The 19,495-nt window shown below is 48.4% G+C and overlaps 1 protein-coding gene and 1 non-coding gene across 5 annotated transcripts; both read left to right on the top strand.

Moving 5' to 3' along the window:
- The first annotated feature begins 710 nt into the window (after positions 1–710).
- On the top strand, positions 711–18,037 carry arid4a (AT-rich interactive domain 4A). Of its 4 annotated transcripts, none has more exons than XM_069717075.1 (25): positions 711–886; positions 2,860–2,910; positions 4,937–5,047; positions 5,627–5,692; positions 6,745–6,835; positions 7,526–7,605; positions 7,735–7,832; positions 8,309–8,441; positions 8,746–8,825; positions 9,239–9,315; positions 9,466–9,653; positions 9,804–9,876; positions 10,852–10,946; positions 11,174–11,271; positions 11,432–11,663; positions 11,767–12,107; positions 12,375–12,536; positions 13,172–13,253; positions 13,502–13,694; positions 13,800–13,862; positions 13,944–15,551; positions 15,649–15,753; positions 15,973–16,128; positions 16,626–16,772; positions 17,812–18,037. In XM_069717075.1, exons 2-25 carry the CDS (start codon positions 2,905–2,907, stop codon positions 17,913–17,915), a joined length of 4,389 nt encoding a protein of 1,462 aa, XP_069573176.1. In that variant the 5' UTR covers positions 711–886; positions 2,860–2,904; the 3' UTR covers positions 17,916–18,037. The 4 variants fall into 4 exon arrangements, with proteins under 4 accessions (XP_069573176.1, XP_069573174.1, XP_069573175.1 ...); XM_069717073.1 differs by lacking the exon at positions 711–886 and adding an exon at positions 1,757–1,845; XM_069717074.1 differs by lacking the exon at positions 711–886 and adding an exon at positions 2,452–2,616.
- LOC138631905 (small nucleolar RNA SNORD53/SNORD92) lies at positions 7,320–7,405 on the top strand. The gene has a single exon (XR_011311764.1). It is a non-coding gene; the product is annotated as a small nucleolar RNA SNORD53/SNORD92 (small nucleolar RNA).
- Positions 18,038–19,495: the final 1,458 nt, after the last annotated feature.

Here is a 19,495-nt window from a genome sequence, read left to right as displayed (position 1 = left end):
TTAGGACGCCTTTTAGGTGCTTTCCGTTGGAGGATTTCTGGCTATGTCCACCTGGAAAGAGACCCAGGGATAAACCCAGAACACGCTGCAGGGATCATAAATCTCATCCGGCCTGGGAATACCTCGGGAGGAGCTGGAAAATGTTGCTTGCCACAGAGAAGTCTTTGCTAACTTGCTAATAACCTTTTAATAACCGTTGGAAACTGTCGATTTATCAAGAAAACATTAAGTTGTTGCATCTCGACCACACTACAGCAGTGAAATGCTGCTTTTACCTTCAGTGTTCACCTAATGTAGCGATCTAACATGCCACATTATTAAACAACTTTTTAATAGTTGTTTGTACAAGTAAATGCAGACCATTAGTTGGTTTAAATCTCTTGTGTAATAATAATATTTAATATTTTGTGTTTTTGTACAAAATGAGACATTTAACATGACATGTCACCCTGGACACCAGCATGTTGTGTTTCCTTTATTAATTGATCTATTAATCATGAAAACAATCTGCATTTAGCTGATCATATCAACAATATTAGATAAAACCTTTTTTCTGCTCTGACACCTTTAGGTAACAGTGAATGAAGGACTAATTTTTCCTTTCATTGCTTTTACTAATGTGTTCTGAGTACTTCCTCCAGCACGTGGCGGTGTAATGGTCAACTGTCACCCTTGCGTTTGATGTTTGTGTTTGTTTGTTGTTGTTTAGAGAGAACCTCCACTTTCCCGGGAACAAACGTGACTTATATGGCTTCGCTCGTCACTGTCTTCCTGTGACGTCAAGGCCATAAAGTTCCCGCCCACTCTTTACAAACGGCGCCACAATCATCCACCGTGTTCAGCCTAGCAACCTCGGACAACCGCCGTTTGTCCCAGCGATTCTCCGGTAACGCGTCCCCGCCGCCCCCTGCTCCGGTCCGGCTCGCTGGTCCAGCCCAGTCATTGAACCTTTGTGCTGGGAAAAAAAACCCAGTGCAGCGTTTTGTTGTGAAGCCTGCTTGAACACGGTCCCTGATACGTGACGTTGTCCCACATATGGAAACCGCAGCGCCATACTTCATTTAAAAAAAGTGTCCACTGAATGTTTGCAGACGTTTTCTGTGAATTATTGACGTCTTGGAACCAAATTAAAGGCGGTTAACAGAGGCAACATAGCCGGTCTTAATTTCGGCATGCATGTCATAGAGCAAACAGCTCGTGTATGAATAGAAACTAAACTTCAGTACATCAGTAAACCGCTCTTTCCGGTTGTGTGTGCTCAGTAGCACTCAAATGTAAAGCAAAGGCAAACCAGACGACTGAATGTGATTGCTTAGAGTTCATGTAAATAGTCAGGTGCTTTGGGAACAAATATTGTCGAAATGCATAAATGTGTTTTGCTATTTTTCACTACTTTTGTAGCTTCGTCGATAAACAAGGTAATATTAATTCGGAGGATTTTTGAATAGAGTTTGGTGTGATGCTCTACAAGCACGTATGTCGTTGCAGACGAGGAAGCCCGCTCAGCCAATAAAAAAGCACCGGTGCTGGGAACTAAACGCTTGTGGCCAATAGTCAACACCAACGGTATTTTTTTTATTCAAACTGGCTTCTGGTTGGACATCTAGCCAGCAGTTGCCGTCATTTCCCTCGTGGCGCCGCGTTCGTATCGACCAATAGCAACGCCGCCTGAGGTACGTCCTATTGAAATCGGGGAATCGCTCCACCAATCAGATTTCTCTGTTGCAACTACCGCTGTCATCGCAGCCAATCGCCGGTCGGGAAACACAGCTCTGGGCTCAACAGCTTGTTGTTCGTGAATCGCTTCGCAGCCCGAGCGAGAGAGAAGCACCGTCGTTCGTAAATGTAAGTACTAAACCTTCATATCCTGTCCGAAACCGAACCACGTTTTTGAGCAGTTGAACGGGTCGGCGAGTGGCGGGCAGGGAGCTGGCTGGATGTCAGTGGGGCGGCCGGTGGCTGCTGTGCGGAGCGGCGGTGGATTGAATGGCAGGCGGCTGTTTTCGCAGTGAAGAAATGTGAAGCTCCGGCGCCTTTGTGGACGAGCCGCGTATTAAATAAATAAATCCGCGGCAGCCTCCGTCGAATGTCTCCGAGTCTCCATCGAACGGAAACTCGGTTTGTCTTTGGGAACAGACGGAGCTCGTGTGGCGGCGGGTCGACGCTGCTCCGCCGCGAGTGGACGCTTTAAATCGCCCCGTGAGACACGAACCAGCTAGTTGAGTCGCTAGTTAGCCAACTAGCCAAATTTAGCTCCGGACCGGAGAACGAAGTGAAGCCCACTCGGTCCACCCGCTTTCCGGACTTTGTTCTGGCTTGGTTGTTTAGCAGGAGACTTCCCCTCCTCCAGCAGCTGGTACCTAAGCAGGCGTTTTTTGGTGGTGGGGTGGGGGGTGGGGGGGCGCGGCGGCGGTGGTGGTGTTAAAGTTAGCCGAGCTAGCTGACATGGCGAGCTGTGATGGCGACGTGAGTCGGTTGAGCTGGGAGCGGAGCGGGAAGCGACGCTTCTCTCCAGCGGCTGCGCCGCTCACCCCTCACCGACCCGTTGACAGCATTCATCCAGCCCACAAGTAGCCGGTGGCTCCACGGTCAGCGGGAGTAAACGTCGCTGGAGAAGTTAAGTGTTTGTGCCACATATTAGATCTGATTCGGGCAGGGAGGAGGAGGAGGAGGAGGAGAAGAAGGAGGAGGAGGGAGGGGGCCGCACCGAGCCAGGAAAGAATGCCTGAGCTAACACGGCTAGTTGGTTAGCTTCGCCTCGGTCTCCTGTCTCCGGACAGTTTGACTCTCTGCCCGCTGTACGCCCTCTATGCCACCGCCAACTTTAACCCCGTCTCCTGCTCTGTTTGTGTCTTCCAGTGATCCGAAATCTGTCGAGCTGGACTCCCTGGAATAGCCGACGAGATGAAGGTGAGTGTTTGACCTGCTCTCAGCTCCATGTGTACAGAGATCCAGCTGGAACCAGCTCCGGATCACTTTTCTGTTCGGAGACCCGTCTGCGTCCAGTGGATCAGCTTCATAAAACAGACTGTTGTCATCAGTTTAAATGGAAATACATCACGTCCTCACTCTGTCGACTGATCTGGTTGACATATAGTCACTGTTAGGGACAGTTTTCCAGCACAAATGATGCTCTGCTTTGTCATGTATGGTGGAAAACTAAAATCTTCTGGTTTTAGAACAAGAATCTGACAATCAAACCATATTAAATTGTCATGTTAGGCCGTGGGAAACTATAACAAAGGTTTCTGACATTTAATCCAGAGAATAATCATTAGCTGCAGCTATAATCCTGCTGCTTACACAAACATTCATTTGTCGTCACTCCGATTGGATCATTCAAGACGGTGAGTCTTTGCAGTAAAATCCAAAAACAAAGATGGCAGCTGTAAATGAAAGTCTGTTACCAGAGATAGAAGTTCCTTGGCAGCAAAACAGAGGAACAAGGGCTTTGTCAAAGTTTTAGTTCTGTTTGAGGAAAAAGGGCACTGACTGTTACTAAGATGTACGAGTTTTGGATCAAACAATTCAGATGCTGTTCCTGTTGAGCGGAGCAGGAGGAAGCAATAACCTTCACGAGTGAGTATTCCAAGTTACATCTCTTGATCTACATCAGCACCTGAGTTACACACCTTTTTGTGACCGCCGGTACAAGAACATTCGCACTTCCACCACGAACCAGAAAGTTGAGCAGAGAAACATCAGAGTTTGTGTCAAACTCTTGGAAATTGCTGAGGGAGATCTTTTGAAACGCTTCAGCGTGTGGTAACGAGTGGTGTCGTCATGTTGGAGGACCAAACTGCCATCGTGTCGCACTACAGGCCGCTTGCACCGAACGTTTTCCCACAACGTCACCGTAGAACTCGGTGTTGACAGTCTGACTGTGTGGTAAAAATTCCTGGTGCGCAACACCTGCGAATGTCACTGCTTCTTAATAATATCGCCAAAGGGAAGCAGTTGTAATGTGAAAAAGGTATCGGCCCAAGTACAAAACCCACGTTGAACACTTTTGTTATGTCTTTCTTCGGTCTTTGGCAGAGAGAGTTTTGCCCCTCGACACACGTCACCAAAATAAACACATGGCTTCATGGCCCGGAGACTCTCTGAAGCATTTCAAGGATCTCTCCTTCTTACTTCCTGAGTTTGACACAAATTTGATGTGCGCTCTCGGCTCAAGTTTCAGGTCCGTGTTGAAATCACAAATGTTTACCTTCCAGCGGTCACAAAAACGTGTGCAACTCAGGTGCTGATGTTGCTCAAGTAACATAACTTGTAACACTCGGTCGTGAAGGTTCTTGCTGCCTCCTGCTCCGTGCATGCGACTGTGCTGCACGACATTCAAACCGTCTCTGAACTTCTTGATTGACCCTTTGTAGAAATACCAGAACATCTTTGCTCTCGGTCAGCAACGACGCATTAATAACGTGAACAAATGCATTAAAACGCCAAACAAGCAAATCTGTTCGCGGTGAGCTGAACTTCTGAGCTACGACTCTTGAATGTTTTCGTCGTCCCTGATTCAGAAGTGAATGGAGACGAAGCGAAGAATTAAGACGCCAAACAGGCACGACGGCCGGCGAAGTGCTCCGAGCTCACCGTCGGAACGATCTCCAGACCTCTAAATAGTTTTGGTTCCTCTCTGCAATAAAACCTGCCACCTCTGAGTGACGTCTGGGATCAGGCTGTTGTGATTGGTCCGAAGTGGTTAGTTCAAAATCTGTTGGTCTCGGACTCGGGACCAGGACTGAACTCTGGGGCAGTGACCAAGCGTTAAAACGTAGCTTCTGAGAAAATGACCGACTGTACAAGAGAAACCGTCACCGAATAAATCTGGATTAAACCAGACCTCAGACCTGCTGCAGTGCATGCTGGGTCGGTGTGTGCGTGTGCGTGCGCCCGCTCTGATGATGTGTGTGTGTGTGTGTGTGTGTTGCAGGCAGCCGACGAGCCTGCCTACCTGACAGTGGGGACAGATGTCAGTGCCAAGTACAGAGGAGCCTTCTGCGAGGCCAAGATCAAGACCGTAAAACGCATGGTGAAGGTCAAGGTAAGGCCCGCAGGAACCGGGTGGACGGCAAGACGCCTCGTGGACGGCCGATCTCTGCCGAGGCGTCCACTCTGTCCTCCTTAGTCTTGTCCGTCTCCGTCTCTGTCCGTCCGAGGCCTCAAACGGTCCTTTCTTATCACTGTGACAATAACGACTGCAGACGCTGCGATTGGCTGTCGGTAGAGGAATGATGATGCTGAGAAAAAGGTTTCGCTCAGTGATCTGACGATGTCGTGTGATGTCACGCACTTCTCTTGGCTGTCTGACCAATCCGCTGCCTCCGGTAAATCAGTGACGGTTAAAGTTTGAACAAGAAATCAATATTTGAAAAAAAAAAACAACAACCGTTGTTATCAATCAGATGAACACGCTGCTGTCTACACCTAGAGGGGGGGGGGGGGGGGAGGTGTTTTCAGATTGTCTATTCGGGACAGAAAGAACAAGCTGTTTTTAGTGTTTCTTATACTTGGAGAAATCTCCCTACATTTTTCTAGCCGTTCGTCTTTCATCACTTCCTGTCTCCTCCATGGGAAATCATGTCGGGCTGTAAACACGTGGACCCTCCTCTTGTGTCTCCAGGTGACTCTGAAAAGCGACAGCACGTCCCAGGTGGTGCAGGACGACCAGGTCAAAGGACCTCTGAGGGTAAGACGGTGACGTGTCATTACTGCATGTTTTTGTTCTGTTTTTTGTTTTTTTTTTTTAATGCAGCAGTTTAGTGAAATCCTCACATTTTCAGATTGAAACTTTTTGTGTTTGTACGCTACGAGTAAAGCAAAAGCTGAAGCCTGAAAACAAAGAGGGCAAAAAAAAATAATTAAATAAGGCTTTTAATTTAACAGTTACACGCAGAAACCAACCAGCGCTCTGCAGCTGAAATGATCAACTCGGTCATCAGTTGAAAGAGACTGAAAAGTTATTTTCTCAAATGGGAAGAAATTAACTGTTATACAATTGACAATGAAAAAAGCTGTTGATTGCAGCCCGACAGAAAAAAAACAAACTGGAAATGAATTTGATTAAAGTAGAACCAATCGTGGATCACAAAGTTCAGAGACTGCAGCACAGTGATGTGCACAGAACCAGAGGAAGCAATAACTCTCGTGAGTAAATACTCCCAAGTTGCGTCTCCTGATCATCATCAGGTTTTTTTTTTTTTTTTGTGACCACCGGTACGTGAACATCTACGATTTCACCCGCGGACCTGGACGGAGTCCGTATGTCACATTTTGCGGGGGCAGAATGTCGCAGCGTAAGACTGAAGATGCTGCGTCGGGTCGGGAGCAACCAGGCGCACCACCTCACTCACCGGATTTGGCTCCCTGCGTCTTCTTTCCGTCCCCGTCCCTCTCCCCCCACAAAAGATGTGACTCAAATTGCGATGTGCGCTTTCTGGTCAAGTTTCAGTTCAACAATGTCATCGCACATTGTTTCATACGCACCAGTAGTCATAAACAAACAAACAAACAAACAGACAAACGTGTGACACTCAAGATTGCTTCTTCATGCTCCGAGCACATCGCCGTGCTGCGCTTCGTCCAGCCGGAACAGCGTGAACTTTTACATCCACCCTATCGTACAAAGTCCAGTTGCTGCAGTTGCCAGACTCTGTGTGTGTGTGTGTGTGTGTGTGTGTGTGTGTGTGTGTGTGTGTGTGTGTGTGTGTGTGTGTGTGTGTGTGTGTGTGTGTGTTTCAGGTGGGCTCCACTGTGGAGGTGAAGACCAACGAGGGTCTTTGCAGCGAGGCCGTCATCGGTAAGCTGACGGACGCCAGCCTCTACACCGTGGGTGAGTCTGCTGCCGATCGTTACTCGCACACGACATCGACATCTCTCCCAGCGTTCGGCTCCGCCGACCGTCACAGGCAGAAGCGGCTGAACGTTGCGTGTCGGCTGTGAAAAATACCGAACTCGGCCTCCAGTAAAACAACCTTCAATAAATACAGGTTGAAGAAGTTGATTCACACAGAGATGTGAAGTTGGAGGAGTTTCTTCCATCTCTGTCACACTTCTTGAATCATCCCGACAAATTATTAACAAGTGTGTTACAACACGTCCCGTTCTTCAATTAAATAAATCAAAGCTTCATGCTTTGGTACATAAAGTTAACTGTGCACTCCACCTCCCCCAGGTGCATTCTGGGTAGAAACATCCAGTTAGTGAGCTTAACATTTTTAGAAGAAAAAAACAAACAAATCTGCCCCTTATACCAGAAGCAGAGCGCAAACGTTGGCACGACCAACGGCATCACGTCTTTCAGGTGGCTGTCGGGGAAGGAATGATGATGCTGAGAAAAGGTTTCGCTCAATGAGCTGATGATATCATGTGATGTCACATTTTCTCTTGGCTGTCTGACCAATCTGCTGCCAGTTACACGCACAACCCGTCAAACTGAAAATTCTGTCAAAGTAAGGCCTTTGCGAGGAGTCAGGGAGCGAAGTTTGATTCGTCCGGTTGACCTGAACTCTGTGCGTTTCAGTGTTCGACGACGGAGACGAGAAGACTCTCCGTCGCACGTCCCTGTGTCTGAAGGGAGAGAGGCACTTCGCCGAGAGTGAGGTGAGTCGTTTGACCGAGGGACCGCGACTTCCTCCTGAGAGTCACTCGACCCCTTAAAATTCCTGAAATTGTCTCGAGTGCTTGAAGATTCCGATGTACCCGTTTCACGCTCGCTCCGCTCTCACGCAGACGCTGGACCAGCTGCCGCTGACCAACCCGGAGCATTTCGGCACCCCGGTCATCGGCAAGAAGTCCAACCGCGGTGGACGGCGTTCGTCCCAGGCTGTGTGAGTGCTCTTCATTTTCGCAATGAAACGCTTTGTCGCGTTACAACAGCGAGAATCTACAGTACAAGAAGCCATGAGGGGGAAAAAGTAAAAAATATAAAAAGGAAAGCAGGAAAAGACTTGAATAAGAACGCCTAAAACCCACAAAGGCTGTTTGATATTGTTTCTAGTCTTGAGACGTGTGACTGTGACTTTACAGCTGCACTCCTGGGAGGCTTTTTAATCTTAATCAGACTTTTAGCTGTTAGATAGAGGAAAATGAAATGATTAAATTGGGTGTAGGCAAAGATAGAGTCTCGTCCTTCCTTTAGCACAAACACAGCTGATTGTTACCACGGCAACATGGGTGTAAATTCAGCTTTTATTTTGGTGAATCAGATAAATCCATCTCTTTAAAATCAGACTTCAACCATCTATGTCAGTCACTTCCTGTGCACTGTGAACGAGACTCCTGATTTGTCTGTCCTGCGTCTCAGGGCCGACGAGGAGCACGAGTCTTCGTCCAGCGAGGATGAGGAGGACGACAGGAGGAGGCTCAACGACGAGCTACTGGGGAAAGTCTGCAGCATCGAGCACGAGGAGGAGTCCAGCAGCTGGTTCCTAGCTCTGGTAAACAAAACGGAAACCGCCAAGTGCCCGATCCAATACTGACCTCTGCAGGGGGAAAAAAAAAAGTCTCCGATTATGTGGAAGATAAACATGGCATTCCTGAAATGGCACGTTAGCGAGTATAAAACAAGCAGGAAACATTGTTAAAGGGGTGTTTACATGTACAGTCTGTACAGAGAAATTTGATTCTGTTGGAGAAGCTAAAATATTCCTAAGAAAATTAAAAATACACCTTTCAGCTCGGTATAAATGTGTTAACACAGTGGTGCAGAGGAACTCATGCAGGTGTGTGTCTGTCCTGCAGGTGGTGTCTCCCAGCTGTAACGATGAGCTGGTGGTAAAGAAGGATCAGTGTCTGGTCAGGTCGTTCTGCGACGGCAAGTTGTGAGTTCACTTTGTTTTTTGTTTTTTTATTGTTGTTGAGTGTGTTTCCATGGAAACGTCAAGAGTCCCGGTTCTGCGTCATAGAAACATGTCCCACCTGACAAATACCCAGTATTTTTTTTAATTTATTTTTTTCACAAGTTTACAGGCAGGTGTGAACACTGATGATGAACGTGGATGTGTTTGTGTTTAATGCACACCAAAGTCCATTCAAATATCAGTCAATTTTAAACATGTATCAAATCATTTGTATGAATGTGTCTCTAAAATCTGGATCTGATATGAAAAAACACCTGATGAGAGCCTGGTGTCTATGTGGACACTGATTGATCTCTGATCAATAGTTGGATCACAATCAGATAAGCTTCAACTCACCCACCTCCTCCTTCTCCTCCTCCTGTTTGTTCCTGCAGTTGCACAGTAGTGAGGAGACACGTCCACATCGTCAGCTACATCAGCATCACCAAGACTGAGTTCTCCAGCAGAAAAGGTGAGGCACTTCAACTCCCACCATGCACCAGGGCACCGACTGACCTGCCACCAGACTCTTCTTCTGCATTTTTCTTTTTCATACAAAGTTTTTTGCCAACTTTTCTAATCTTATTATCTTCCTCTTCTCCTCCTCTTCCTCCTGCTGCAGGTTTCGAAGCGGCCCAGGTCTTCCTGAGGAGCAGGGAGGTTCCAGATGTGTGGAAGATGGACATGAGTCAGATCCTCGACTCATCCACCAGCGAGGACGAGGACGACGAAGAGAAAGAGAGCGAGGACGACGACGACGACGAGGACGAAGAAGAGGAGAAGAAGAAGAAGAAACACCTAAAGGAGGAGGTGAGAGTTTGATTGACAGCTACCTCGGGATTCGGAATGAACCAGAGTTTGATTGACAGTTTGCTTTAGCTGAAATCTGATAATTGCTGTTGACACAAGTTAAATGTTTTTCTCCTGTCTGTCCTCCCATCTGTCTGTCTGTCTGTCCAGCCGGAGGAGGAGCCCGACCCGGAGGAGAGGGACCACTTCCTGCAACAGCTCTACAAATTCATGGAGGACAGAGGTGAGACAGGACTTCATCCTGGACCCGAACAAAACTGTGTGTGTGTGTGTGTGTGTGTGTGTGTGTGTGTGTGTGTGTGTGTGTGTGTGTGTGTGTGTGTGTGTGTGTGTGTGTGTGTGTGTGTGTGTGTGTGTGTGTGTGTGTGTGTGTGTGTGTGTGTGTGTGTGTGTGTGTGTGTGTGTGTGTGTGTGTGTGTGTGTGTGTGTGTGTGTGTGTGTGTGTGTGTGTGTGTGTGTGTGTGTGTGTGTGTGTGTGTGTGTGTGTGTGTGTGTGTGTGTGTGTGTGTGTGTGTGTGTGTGTGTGTGTGTGTGTGTGTGTGTGTGTGTGTGTGTGTGTGTGTGTGTGTGTGTGTGTGTGTGTGTGTGTGTGTGTGTGTGTGTGTGTGTGTGTGTGTGTGTGTGTGTGTGTGTGTGTGTGTGTGTGTGTGTGTGTGTGTGTGTGTGTGTGTGTGTGTGTGTGTGTGTGTGTGTGTGTGTGTGTGTGTGTGTGTGTGTGTGTGTGTGTGTGTGTGTGTGTGTGTGTGTGTGTGTGTGTGTGTGTGTGTGTGTGTGTGTGTGTGTGTGTGTGTGTGTGTGTGTGTGTGTGTGTGTGTGTGTGTGTGTGTGTGTGTGTGTGTGTGTGTGTGTGTGTGTGTGTGTGTGTGTGTGTGTGTGTGTGTGTGTGTGTGTGTGTGTGTGTGTGTGTGTGTGTGTGTGTGTGTGTGTGTGTGTGTGTGTGTGTGTGTGTGTGTGTGTGGGGGGGGGGGGGGGGGGGGGGGGGGGGGGGGGGGGGGGGGGGGGGGGGGGGGGGGGGGGGGGACACAACCACACGGGTGTAAAAAGACATGACAGGTGGAAGTTTTAAAAGACTAGTTAACCCAAAAACTAAAACGTCTTTTATTAACCCAGAGAAGCAGCAGGAGGATCAGATGATGTCGTTGACAGCTGGAGCGTTGTTCTTATTTTAGATGGTCTTGTCTGTGGTTCTGCGTTTCAGGGACTCCCATCAACAAGCCTCCCGTGCTGGGTTACAAAGACCTGAACCTCTTCAAGCTCTTCCGGCTGGTCTACCACCAGGGAGGCTACCACAAGGTGAGGCAACGCCGTTCGTTTAACATCCACCAACCGAAGAGCATCAGGCTGCTCTTGAGTGCGCGGCCGACGTGCGAGTGATGATACCAAGAAAGGTTTCGCATACTTGACTGAGACCCTGATGAACCTCTTGGCTGTCTGACCAGAGACCGACGAGCTCCGCCGTCCAACCAGCCGACGGAACGATATCCGGGTGTGAGCTGACTCTCTTTTTTTCGGTGTTTCAGATCGAGTCCGGAACCGTGTGGAAGCAGATCTACATGGACCTCGGGATCCCCATCCTCAACTCCGCTGCGTCCTACAACGTGAAGACGGCATACAGGAAGTAAGAGAAGTGGGGATGGCTTTGGGAAGTGATGTCCTGTTTATAAACTGTCATCGAGGATTGCGCACGAATAATAACAGAGCTGCACTACCTGCAAAGGCTTCATAATTACAGTTTATATTCTCCAGTCGACCTCTGACCCTTTCTTTTGTGTCGTCAGGTACCTGTGTGGTTTCGAGGAGTACTGCCGCTCGGCCTCCGTCACCTTCAGAACCATCCATCACAACAACCCCCGCCCCGCCGCCAAGCCAGCCAGCCAGAAGGCAGCGGGGGCGGAGCTTAAAGCCTCCCCGACGGTGAAGGCGGAGCCCGTTGACAACAAGAGGGAGGAGGCGGAGTCAGAAAGCGAGGGCGAGAAGGAGGAGATGAAGGAGAGACACTCGTCCCCGAGGGTGAGGAAAACACCGTCGTCTTTCATATACGTCGTGTTTGTGCGGGCGAGACGTTCCTGTTTAAACCGGGGGGCCGGACTGACTCCTCCTGTGTGTGCCGTAGGGGAGGAGGAGGTGCGTGGGGAGTCGGCTGAAGGCAGAGAGAGAGCCGTCCTCCCGACCGGAGAAGAGAAGCGGACCCGGAGGGCTGGGAGGCCCGGGAGGCCCCGGAGGACCCAGAGGACCGGGAGGACCTGCAGGATTCGGAGGACCCGGAGGACTAGGGGGACCCGGAGGACACGGAGGACCTGGAGGAGCGGGGGAGAACAGCGAGGAGCCGCTGCGGGAGGTGAGGCGACGCAGCAACAGAAGAATGGACGACTCCGACAAGGGCTCCGACGACGAGGACGACGAGGAGGACGACGAAGAGGATGACGACGAGGTGGAGAGAAGGAGAGGAGACAGGTGAGATGGATTTACAATTTAGAATGATTATAAAATTATCAACTCATGATATTTAATGTCTAATTTATGATAAATATTTTGTAAATATTTAAATGTCAAATCCTGTTACAAAAAGCAAGATTTTGTTGTGACCAATGATTTCATGCTCAGCACCTCCTGTTAAATGGTGTGTGTGTGTGTGTGTGTGTGTGTGTGTGTGTGTGTGTGTGTGTGTGTGTGTGTGTGTGTGTGTGTGTGTGTGTGTGTGTGTGTGTGTGTGTGTATCAGGAGTGGGGATGAAGAGGATGGAGACTCGGTGACGGGGACAAAGGTCCGGGTGAAGTACGGCAGAGGAAAGACTCAGAAGATCTACGAGGCGCACATCAAGAAGACGGACGTGGACAACGGAGAGCAGTTCTACCTCGTTCACTACTTCGGCTGGAACGTCAGGTCAGTGGGTCGGGGGCGCAGTGTGGGGTCGCAGAGGTCAAAGGTCACAGTGGAACTTGGGCGCGGACAATCCCGTTACATCACGCTTCGTGAAAGAATTTACTAATCTCTGCAGTGATCGGTTGACAGGTGACCAGTTTGTTGTCGCTGAACGCGAGACATCCATGGGGAATAAATTCAATTAAAACCATAAATAAAAAATTAAATGGAATATTGATCATTCAAATAAAAATTATGAAATTAATACAAAATGACTCAACATCATTTACATAATAAAATAATTGGCACATGTTCAAACAATCTCCACAGTATTTGTAGGAGTTGGCAATTTAGCAGAACTCCCCCAGTTCCTCAGATTCATGCAATTTAACTGCAACACATAAATAATACAATAATCGTGAATAAAATTTAGTTTTGTGTACCAATTAAATAAGAAGATATAAATATATTGTGTCTGTCAAACAGTTTATTAAGGAGTACATTAAATGGTAACAAATAAAACATCCTAGCATCTAATGTCAAAGTCAGGTTTATTTTGTTTTGAGTAATTGTGACCAAGCTGCTGAGATGCTTTGGTTTGGTGGCCACGCCCCCTGCTGGTGGTTTGAGTCTGACAGTCTGTTTCTGACCTGCAGGTACGATGAGTGGGTGAAGGCCGACCGCATCATCTGGCCCACTGAGAAAGGAACAAAGAAGAGACAGAGGAGGAAGATGAAGGTGAGACGTCGCCACGGGAACAGTTCGTAGATTAAAACCGTCAGTTTGAGAACATCCAATAGTTTTGGCGGGAAACGCTGAATTTCGACTTACTATCCGTTTTTAGCCGCTCTAACACGCGCACGCCAGCGTTTCCTCCGAAATACACGGCAGGATGTAAAATTACATTAAAGGAGAGTAAAAGTTAAGTAGAAAAAAAAAAAAGGACCTGTACCACCGTCCTGACTGCGTCTGTCTCCTCCCGGCAGAACAAGGACGAGCCGGAGAAGGACGACGACAAGCCAGCTGTGCCGAAGCCGACGGGAGCGAAGCGTGGCCGTCCTCAGATCAGGACGACGCCCAACAGCTCGGCCGGACGCAGCGTCTCCAAAACGCCGAGCAGCGAGGGACGATCCAACGGCAAGAGGACGGACACGACGCCCAACATGGCCAACGGAGACAGTGAGTCGCACCTGACGAGTCCACTGATTTGCTGATTGAGGTGTCAGGATAGTTGTGCGTGTGCGTGTGCGTCCCCTCCTCTCTGACGTGTCGTCCTCTCCGCAGTCACCCCTCGCAGGAGAACCAGGAGGACGTCCGGCATGTACGACTCGGACCGGGCATCCAACGGTGAGAGCGCCTCCACTTCCTGTTTTCTGTCATTTGATCCAGTTCACTGATCAATAACCGACTTCCTCTTTTACCCCGCAGAGGATTCTGGGAACTCCTCAGACGACAGCGAATCAGAGGACCCGCCTGACAAAAAACCGTCCCCGTGGCGAGGGAGGCTTGACGCTCCGCCCTGCCCGGCAGATGATGATGAAGAGGAGGAGGAGGAGGATGATGATGATGATGAAGAAGAAGAAGAAGAGGAGGAGGAGGAAGAGGTGGAGCAGGAGGAAAAGAGTGAGGTCGCTGATGTCCCGACACCTGCTAACAACAACGCTGTTGTCACGGCAACAACATCTCAGCCACCTGCTGCTACCGCAGCTCCATGTCCCAGCCTGCCTCAGGAGAAAGCAGACAAAGTCCTGAGCCAATTAGAAAAGGAGGTGGAGCAGGGGGAGGAGCCTGCCGGAGAGGACGCAGTGTCTCCAGCTCACCTGAACAAAGAAAACAAGATGTCTCCGGTCGCCAAGACCGCGTCTGTCCTGGACAAAACCAAGATGTCTCCTGGACAGGAAGTTCCCCGCCAAATGTCTCCCAGCAGGACGCCGCCTCCAGCCGAGGCCGAGAGGCCGCAGCAGGTGTCCGTTTCTCCCCCGGCAGCAGCCGAGGAGGACGACCGCTCCACGCCTCTGTCCTCCCCCCGGGTCAAAGGTCGCAGGGCCAACCACAGGGAGACCGGCTCTGAAACTCCTCCCACGATTCCTACATACACTCTGAGTCCCACCCCCACCATCAGCCCCCCGCAGACGGCGGCGCTGTCTTCTCCTCCTCGTGGCGTCCTGAAGAGACAGGATGAGCCCATGGTGGTCCTCCACTGCCTTCCCACCCAGCGCCTCCCCCCCGAGTCGCCCGCCGCCGACTCCGACACCGACTCGGCCACCGAGGACGAGGAGGAGGGCTCGCCTGAGGAGAGGAGCAGCGCAGTGTTCAAACGTAAGGCGGCCGAGCAGAGAGCGGCAGAGAAGAAGCTCCGCCCCGACAGGAGACCAGAGGAAGCCGCTTCCCCCAAAACCCCCGCCGCCACACCCAAGATGGCCGCCGGAGCCTCCCCCAAAAACCTCCCGTCGCCCCTTCGCCCAGAGAGGAAGGGCGAGGGAGGGACGAAGGTGGAGGAGTGGCCCCGCCCAGCCGAGGAGACGCCAAAAGAGGAGGAGCGCCTCGCCGGTGGAGCGGTGAAGGAGCCAGAGGTGCATGCTGGGACGCCTCCCCTCGCTCCCGAGGCCCCCGGCCCCTCCCCCGCCGAGGAGCTGGAGCCGCAGATCGGCCCCGAGGCGTTGGTCTGCCACGAGGTGGACCTGGACGACCCGGACGAGAAGGAGAAGCCCGTCTCCTCGCCGGAGCACCTCCTGCTGATGATGAGGGAGCAGCAGCCACCCCCGCCCACGCTGCCCCACCTCCTCCATGCCTCCCTCACCTCCCCCCACCTCTCTCACCTCCCGCAGCCTCCGGTCACGCCCTTCTTCCCAGCCGCCACTCCCAGCTCCACTCCTTGCCCCGAAGAGCTCCACCCGGCAAAGGGTGCCGCAGAGGAGGAGCGGGGACCAGCGAGGGGGGGGGAGCAGGAGGGAGACTCCAGTCCCGGGTTCGATGCCGGCAGCGCCTCCTCGTCCTCCGCCTCCCTGCTGTCGCTGCAGGAGAACAAGGACAGAGGTAAGAAACGGAGCTCTACAACGACGCCGCAGCCCGATTGGTCCGTTTGTGTTGTGAGTAATGGGTGTGACCTTTGACCCTCCTCCCCCCGCTTCAGGTCAGAAGAGGATGACGGACTGTAACTCGAGCCCGTCGGCCAAGAAACAGAAACGCAACCAGAAGCGACTGAGCATGCCGGGGAAGGTGGAGAAGAACGGAGCAGGTGAGCCAACAGGTCACACGGGTGGGTGATGACGTCACTGACGGGTCACATGGGTGGGTGATGACATCACTGACGGGTCACACGGGTGGGTGATGACGTCACTGACCGCTGTGTGCTAAACGCATCTTTAGAAAATGATCCGTGTACAGCGAGCGTCTTTAATTTTCGGTCTGTTCTGCAGACGAGGCCGTCGTTAACGTTCGTCCGTCTTCTCCGCAGGTCACAGCAGCGACAGCGAGGACCAGTCTCGTCTCTCGTCTCTGTCCAAGTCCCAGAAGTCTCGCTGTCCCAGTCTGTCGTCTCCGTCCTCTCACAGTAAAGAGAAGCCGAGCTTCCCCTCCCCTCAGCGAACCTACAAGTGGACCTTCCAGCTCGGTAAACACGTGTTTTTTTACGTCCTGCTGCTGTCACAACGTTATTTAAGATGCCGAAGACCTTTTTTTATTTTTTTTATTTCAACTACATTAGCTTTAAAATAAATGGCTCTGAAATGGTCGTCAGGGATGACGCCGCAGGCAAATATGGGCCGACGATCACTGCAGCGTTGCCATAGCAACATTTCCGCGGTGCATAAATCCCAGTGGCAGGAACTGATGGACTGCTGATTCCTTTTATCTTTCGGCTCTTCGAGAACACGCGCTATATCCCTGACGGTAAACGAGTTCTCTATTCCGTGACGATGTGTCGTCAACGATCAGAAGCTGCTGCTGTCGAGAAACTCGTATCTAAAGACGTTTAGACTTCGAATCATTTCCACGCTTACGTTTTGTCTGTTGGAGCAGAAACATGTTTAATTTTAGAAGACAAAGATATGGGCCAAGAAATAACCCCCTCGTCTTCATCCTCCTCCTCATTCTCCTCCTCCTCCTCAGATGAGCTGGACAGCATGTCGAGCACAGAGAGGATCTCCTTCCTGCAGGAGAAGCTGCAGGAGATCAGGAAATACTACATGACCCTGAAGTCGGAGGTCGCCTCCATCGACAGACGCAGGAAGAGACTAAAAAAGAAAGAAAGAGAAGGTAGGACCGGCCGGGGATGCTGGGAAATGTAGGCATCATTTTTCTCCGGTAAATACTTTAGCTATGATCTATATTTCTAAATCTTCCCATGTTCTTCCCCATCAACTCACTTTTTAAAAAGAAACGAAATATCTGAGCTGCTTTTTACACATTCTTGTGAATTAAGCACCTTTTTTTTTTTTTTTTTTTACAGTTCCGTGTCATATATTGATGATTAATTAGTTATCTTGGAGATAAACCAATCAATAACTAGAAAAACAACTATGTTGAATAATCGGTCGATTGCCATTTTTCCATCATAGCAAGAGTAAAAATTCCCAATAACTTTTTTCAGCTTCTTCAATGTTGCTTTTCTACTAATTAATTAATTAAGTAAAGTAATTGGTTAGTTGTTTATTTATTTTTTTCCCAGAAGTAACGTGAAAAAATGTCTGCTTCATAAATGTTAAAAAAAATTAAGTATTTTTTAAAGTTTTGGACTGTTTGTAGTTGTGATGGAGATGATTTCATTAATTTCTCATGTAGTCTGGAAGATCAAGGGCAGATTAATCAATAATGAAAACAGTGGTATGGTGGTTGTAGATGCATATTTGACTCTGAAGTTTGCTTTGTTGATGAAAAAAATCAATGAATCAAAAAAATGCATGTTAAAAATTGGTAGTTGTAACTTTAAGATATATTAGTGAAGATATTTCAGGAAATATTGAAACATAATTGTAAATAACATTTATTCAGAGAATCTGCGGTTTTATAATTGGATACAAAATCTAAACATTTTGTCCCTGAAAGCAGAAGTTTCTCTCAATATTATAATGTAATATTAATGATATATTTTAATATTAATTAAAAATTCTTTGTTATAAACGGCTGGAAATTTGCTTAAATAACAAATAACAGGCAGTTTAAGTAGTTGCTGCTTCAAGTTTTGGACGGTTTGAGGCTGACTGTTTTTTGGGTTTTTTTACATTTTGCTGCACTGCGTGCGGGGATTTTATTGTGAAGTCAGTTATTAAACTTCCTGTATGTCCTTCTGTCTCAGTGTCCAACACGACGGCGTCCACCTCATCAGGCTCCTCGGACACGGGCATGAGTCCGTCCTCGGCCTCGCCCACCCAGAACACCGTGGCTGTGGAGTGCAGGTGATGACACGCCCACACAGACCCCGCCCACATTATCCTGCTCAGCCCGGCCCCCTTTCCCGACACGGACTCCGCCCACTCCACCAGCTCCGAGGGCATGATGGGGAAGAAAAAAAGTTAACTAAAGTCCCTCCAGTTTGTAGCCGTGAGCTTCGACTGATGCAGTGGCTGATGGGAAACGCCATTGCTCCTCTAAATATGGCTGCACGGGGGAGAGGGGAGGGAGGGTGTGGCTCTTAGCCCCGCCCCCTCGCCTACAGACTGACTTCCTGTTTGAGGAGACAAATGAGAGAAAAATCTGCTCGCCGTCTGTTCCGCCGCCACAGAGTTCTTCTTTTCTGTCCTTCCACACCTCCTTACGTCCTCCCCTCCTTCTTTCCTTCCTCCCTCCAGTGCATCCTCAGTGCTTTTGCTCTGCATCTCTTAATTTAAAGTAATCTTTATTTTTTATTTTTTTTTATTTTATTTTTTTTTTATTTTTTGGGGGGAGGGGGTCCTGTAAGCTGGGACAGAAACAGGTCACTGAAGCAGCTCATTATGCAAAAAATATTTTTTTTTACATCCTGCTGTGAGTGTTTTTGGTCCTTTTTTATATGAAATCAGAGCTTTTATTTTGGTAAAAACACAAAAAGAAAAAAAAAAAAATCCCAAAAAGTTTCTGACATCACAGCAGGACAGGAAACAAGATATTAGTAGATGTACTTTTGTTTTTTTGTGTAAAATAATTAACTGAAGCTTCTCTAGCTCCTTAGATATTTATTGGGTTCGTGAACAAAACTTTTTTTTTTTTGGGTAAGCATCGTGGGCTTTGTATGGAAGATCATTCCTGCCAATAATTAAAACACATAAAATATATGAACTATAGGAATGATAAAAAATATAAATTCTCATCCAAGTCCAAATATTTACCAGCAAATCTCTAATTTTTGTTTCAAATTTATCATTTTCATGTAATAGTTTGCTATTTGTGTCTTATTTCAGATTATTTTGCCGCTATAAATTTGATATCGGATCATTTTAATTTACTCATAGAAAATTAAAGTTATTTACAAACTCTTTAACTGTGATTCAGTATGTCTCATTTTCATTTAAAAAGTCGTGATTTTTCTCTTTTTTTTTTTGTCATTAAAATTATTTTAAATTTTGACTTCATGTTTCTCATAATTTTCATAACCTCATTAGATTCTAAAAAGTCACAAGTTTCCCTTGAAATCAAATGTTTTATCACTTAAGTTTAGTTTTGAGATACATTTTCATGATTATCTTAAAGTCCAAGTTGTCACTTCAATTTAAAATTGAATGTTTTTGCTTAAGATCAGAAAATTGTGACTGTAAATTTCACTGCTTTGACTTTAAAACGCACTTATGAGCACATGTAACAGAATCTTATAAAACAACAGCCGAAGGTGATGAAGATTAATGTCGAGCTTTAAAAATAGTTTGTCGCGAGTGTGAGTCACGGTTACGTCTCGCCACTCAATGATTTTGATTTGAAGTCCTAATTTTGGAGGAGTTGATCTTCCGTACTTCGGCCCTCAGAGCTCCGTAGTGGTGTCGCTCTGGAGGTTTTCTGCTGCACTTCTT

The sequence above is a fragment of the Brachyistius frenatus genome, unplaced genomic scaffold (assembly GCF_029030835.1).
Source record: "Brachyistius frenatus isolate BFR_SWC_R1_liver_20210118 unplaced genomic scaffold, ASM2903083v1 Contig_168, whole genome shotgun sequence".
NCBI lineage: Eukaryota > Metazoa > Chordata > Actinopteri > Embiotocidae > Brachyistius > Brachyistius frenatus.
The sequence above is the reverse complement of the archived record's forward strand: the minus strand, read 5'-3'. Positions and strand labels throughout refer to the sequence as shown.

Bases quoted from the DNA above. Each gene is read 5' to 3' on its own strand.
- arid4a (XM_069717075.1), top strand. The intron at 7,833-8,308 runs GTGAGTGCTCTT...CCTGCGTCTCAG, and splicing joins CGGCGTTCGTCCCAGGCTGT to GGCCGACGAGGAGCACGAGT. The intron at 12,108-12,374 runs GTGAGATGGATT...TGTGTGTATCAG, and splicing joins GAGAGAAGGAGAGGAGACAG to GAGTGGGGATGAAGAGGATG.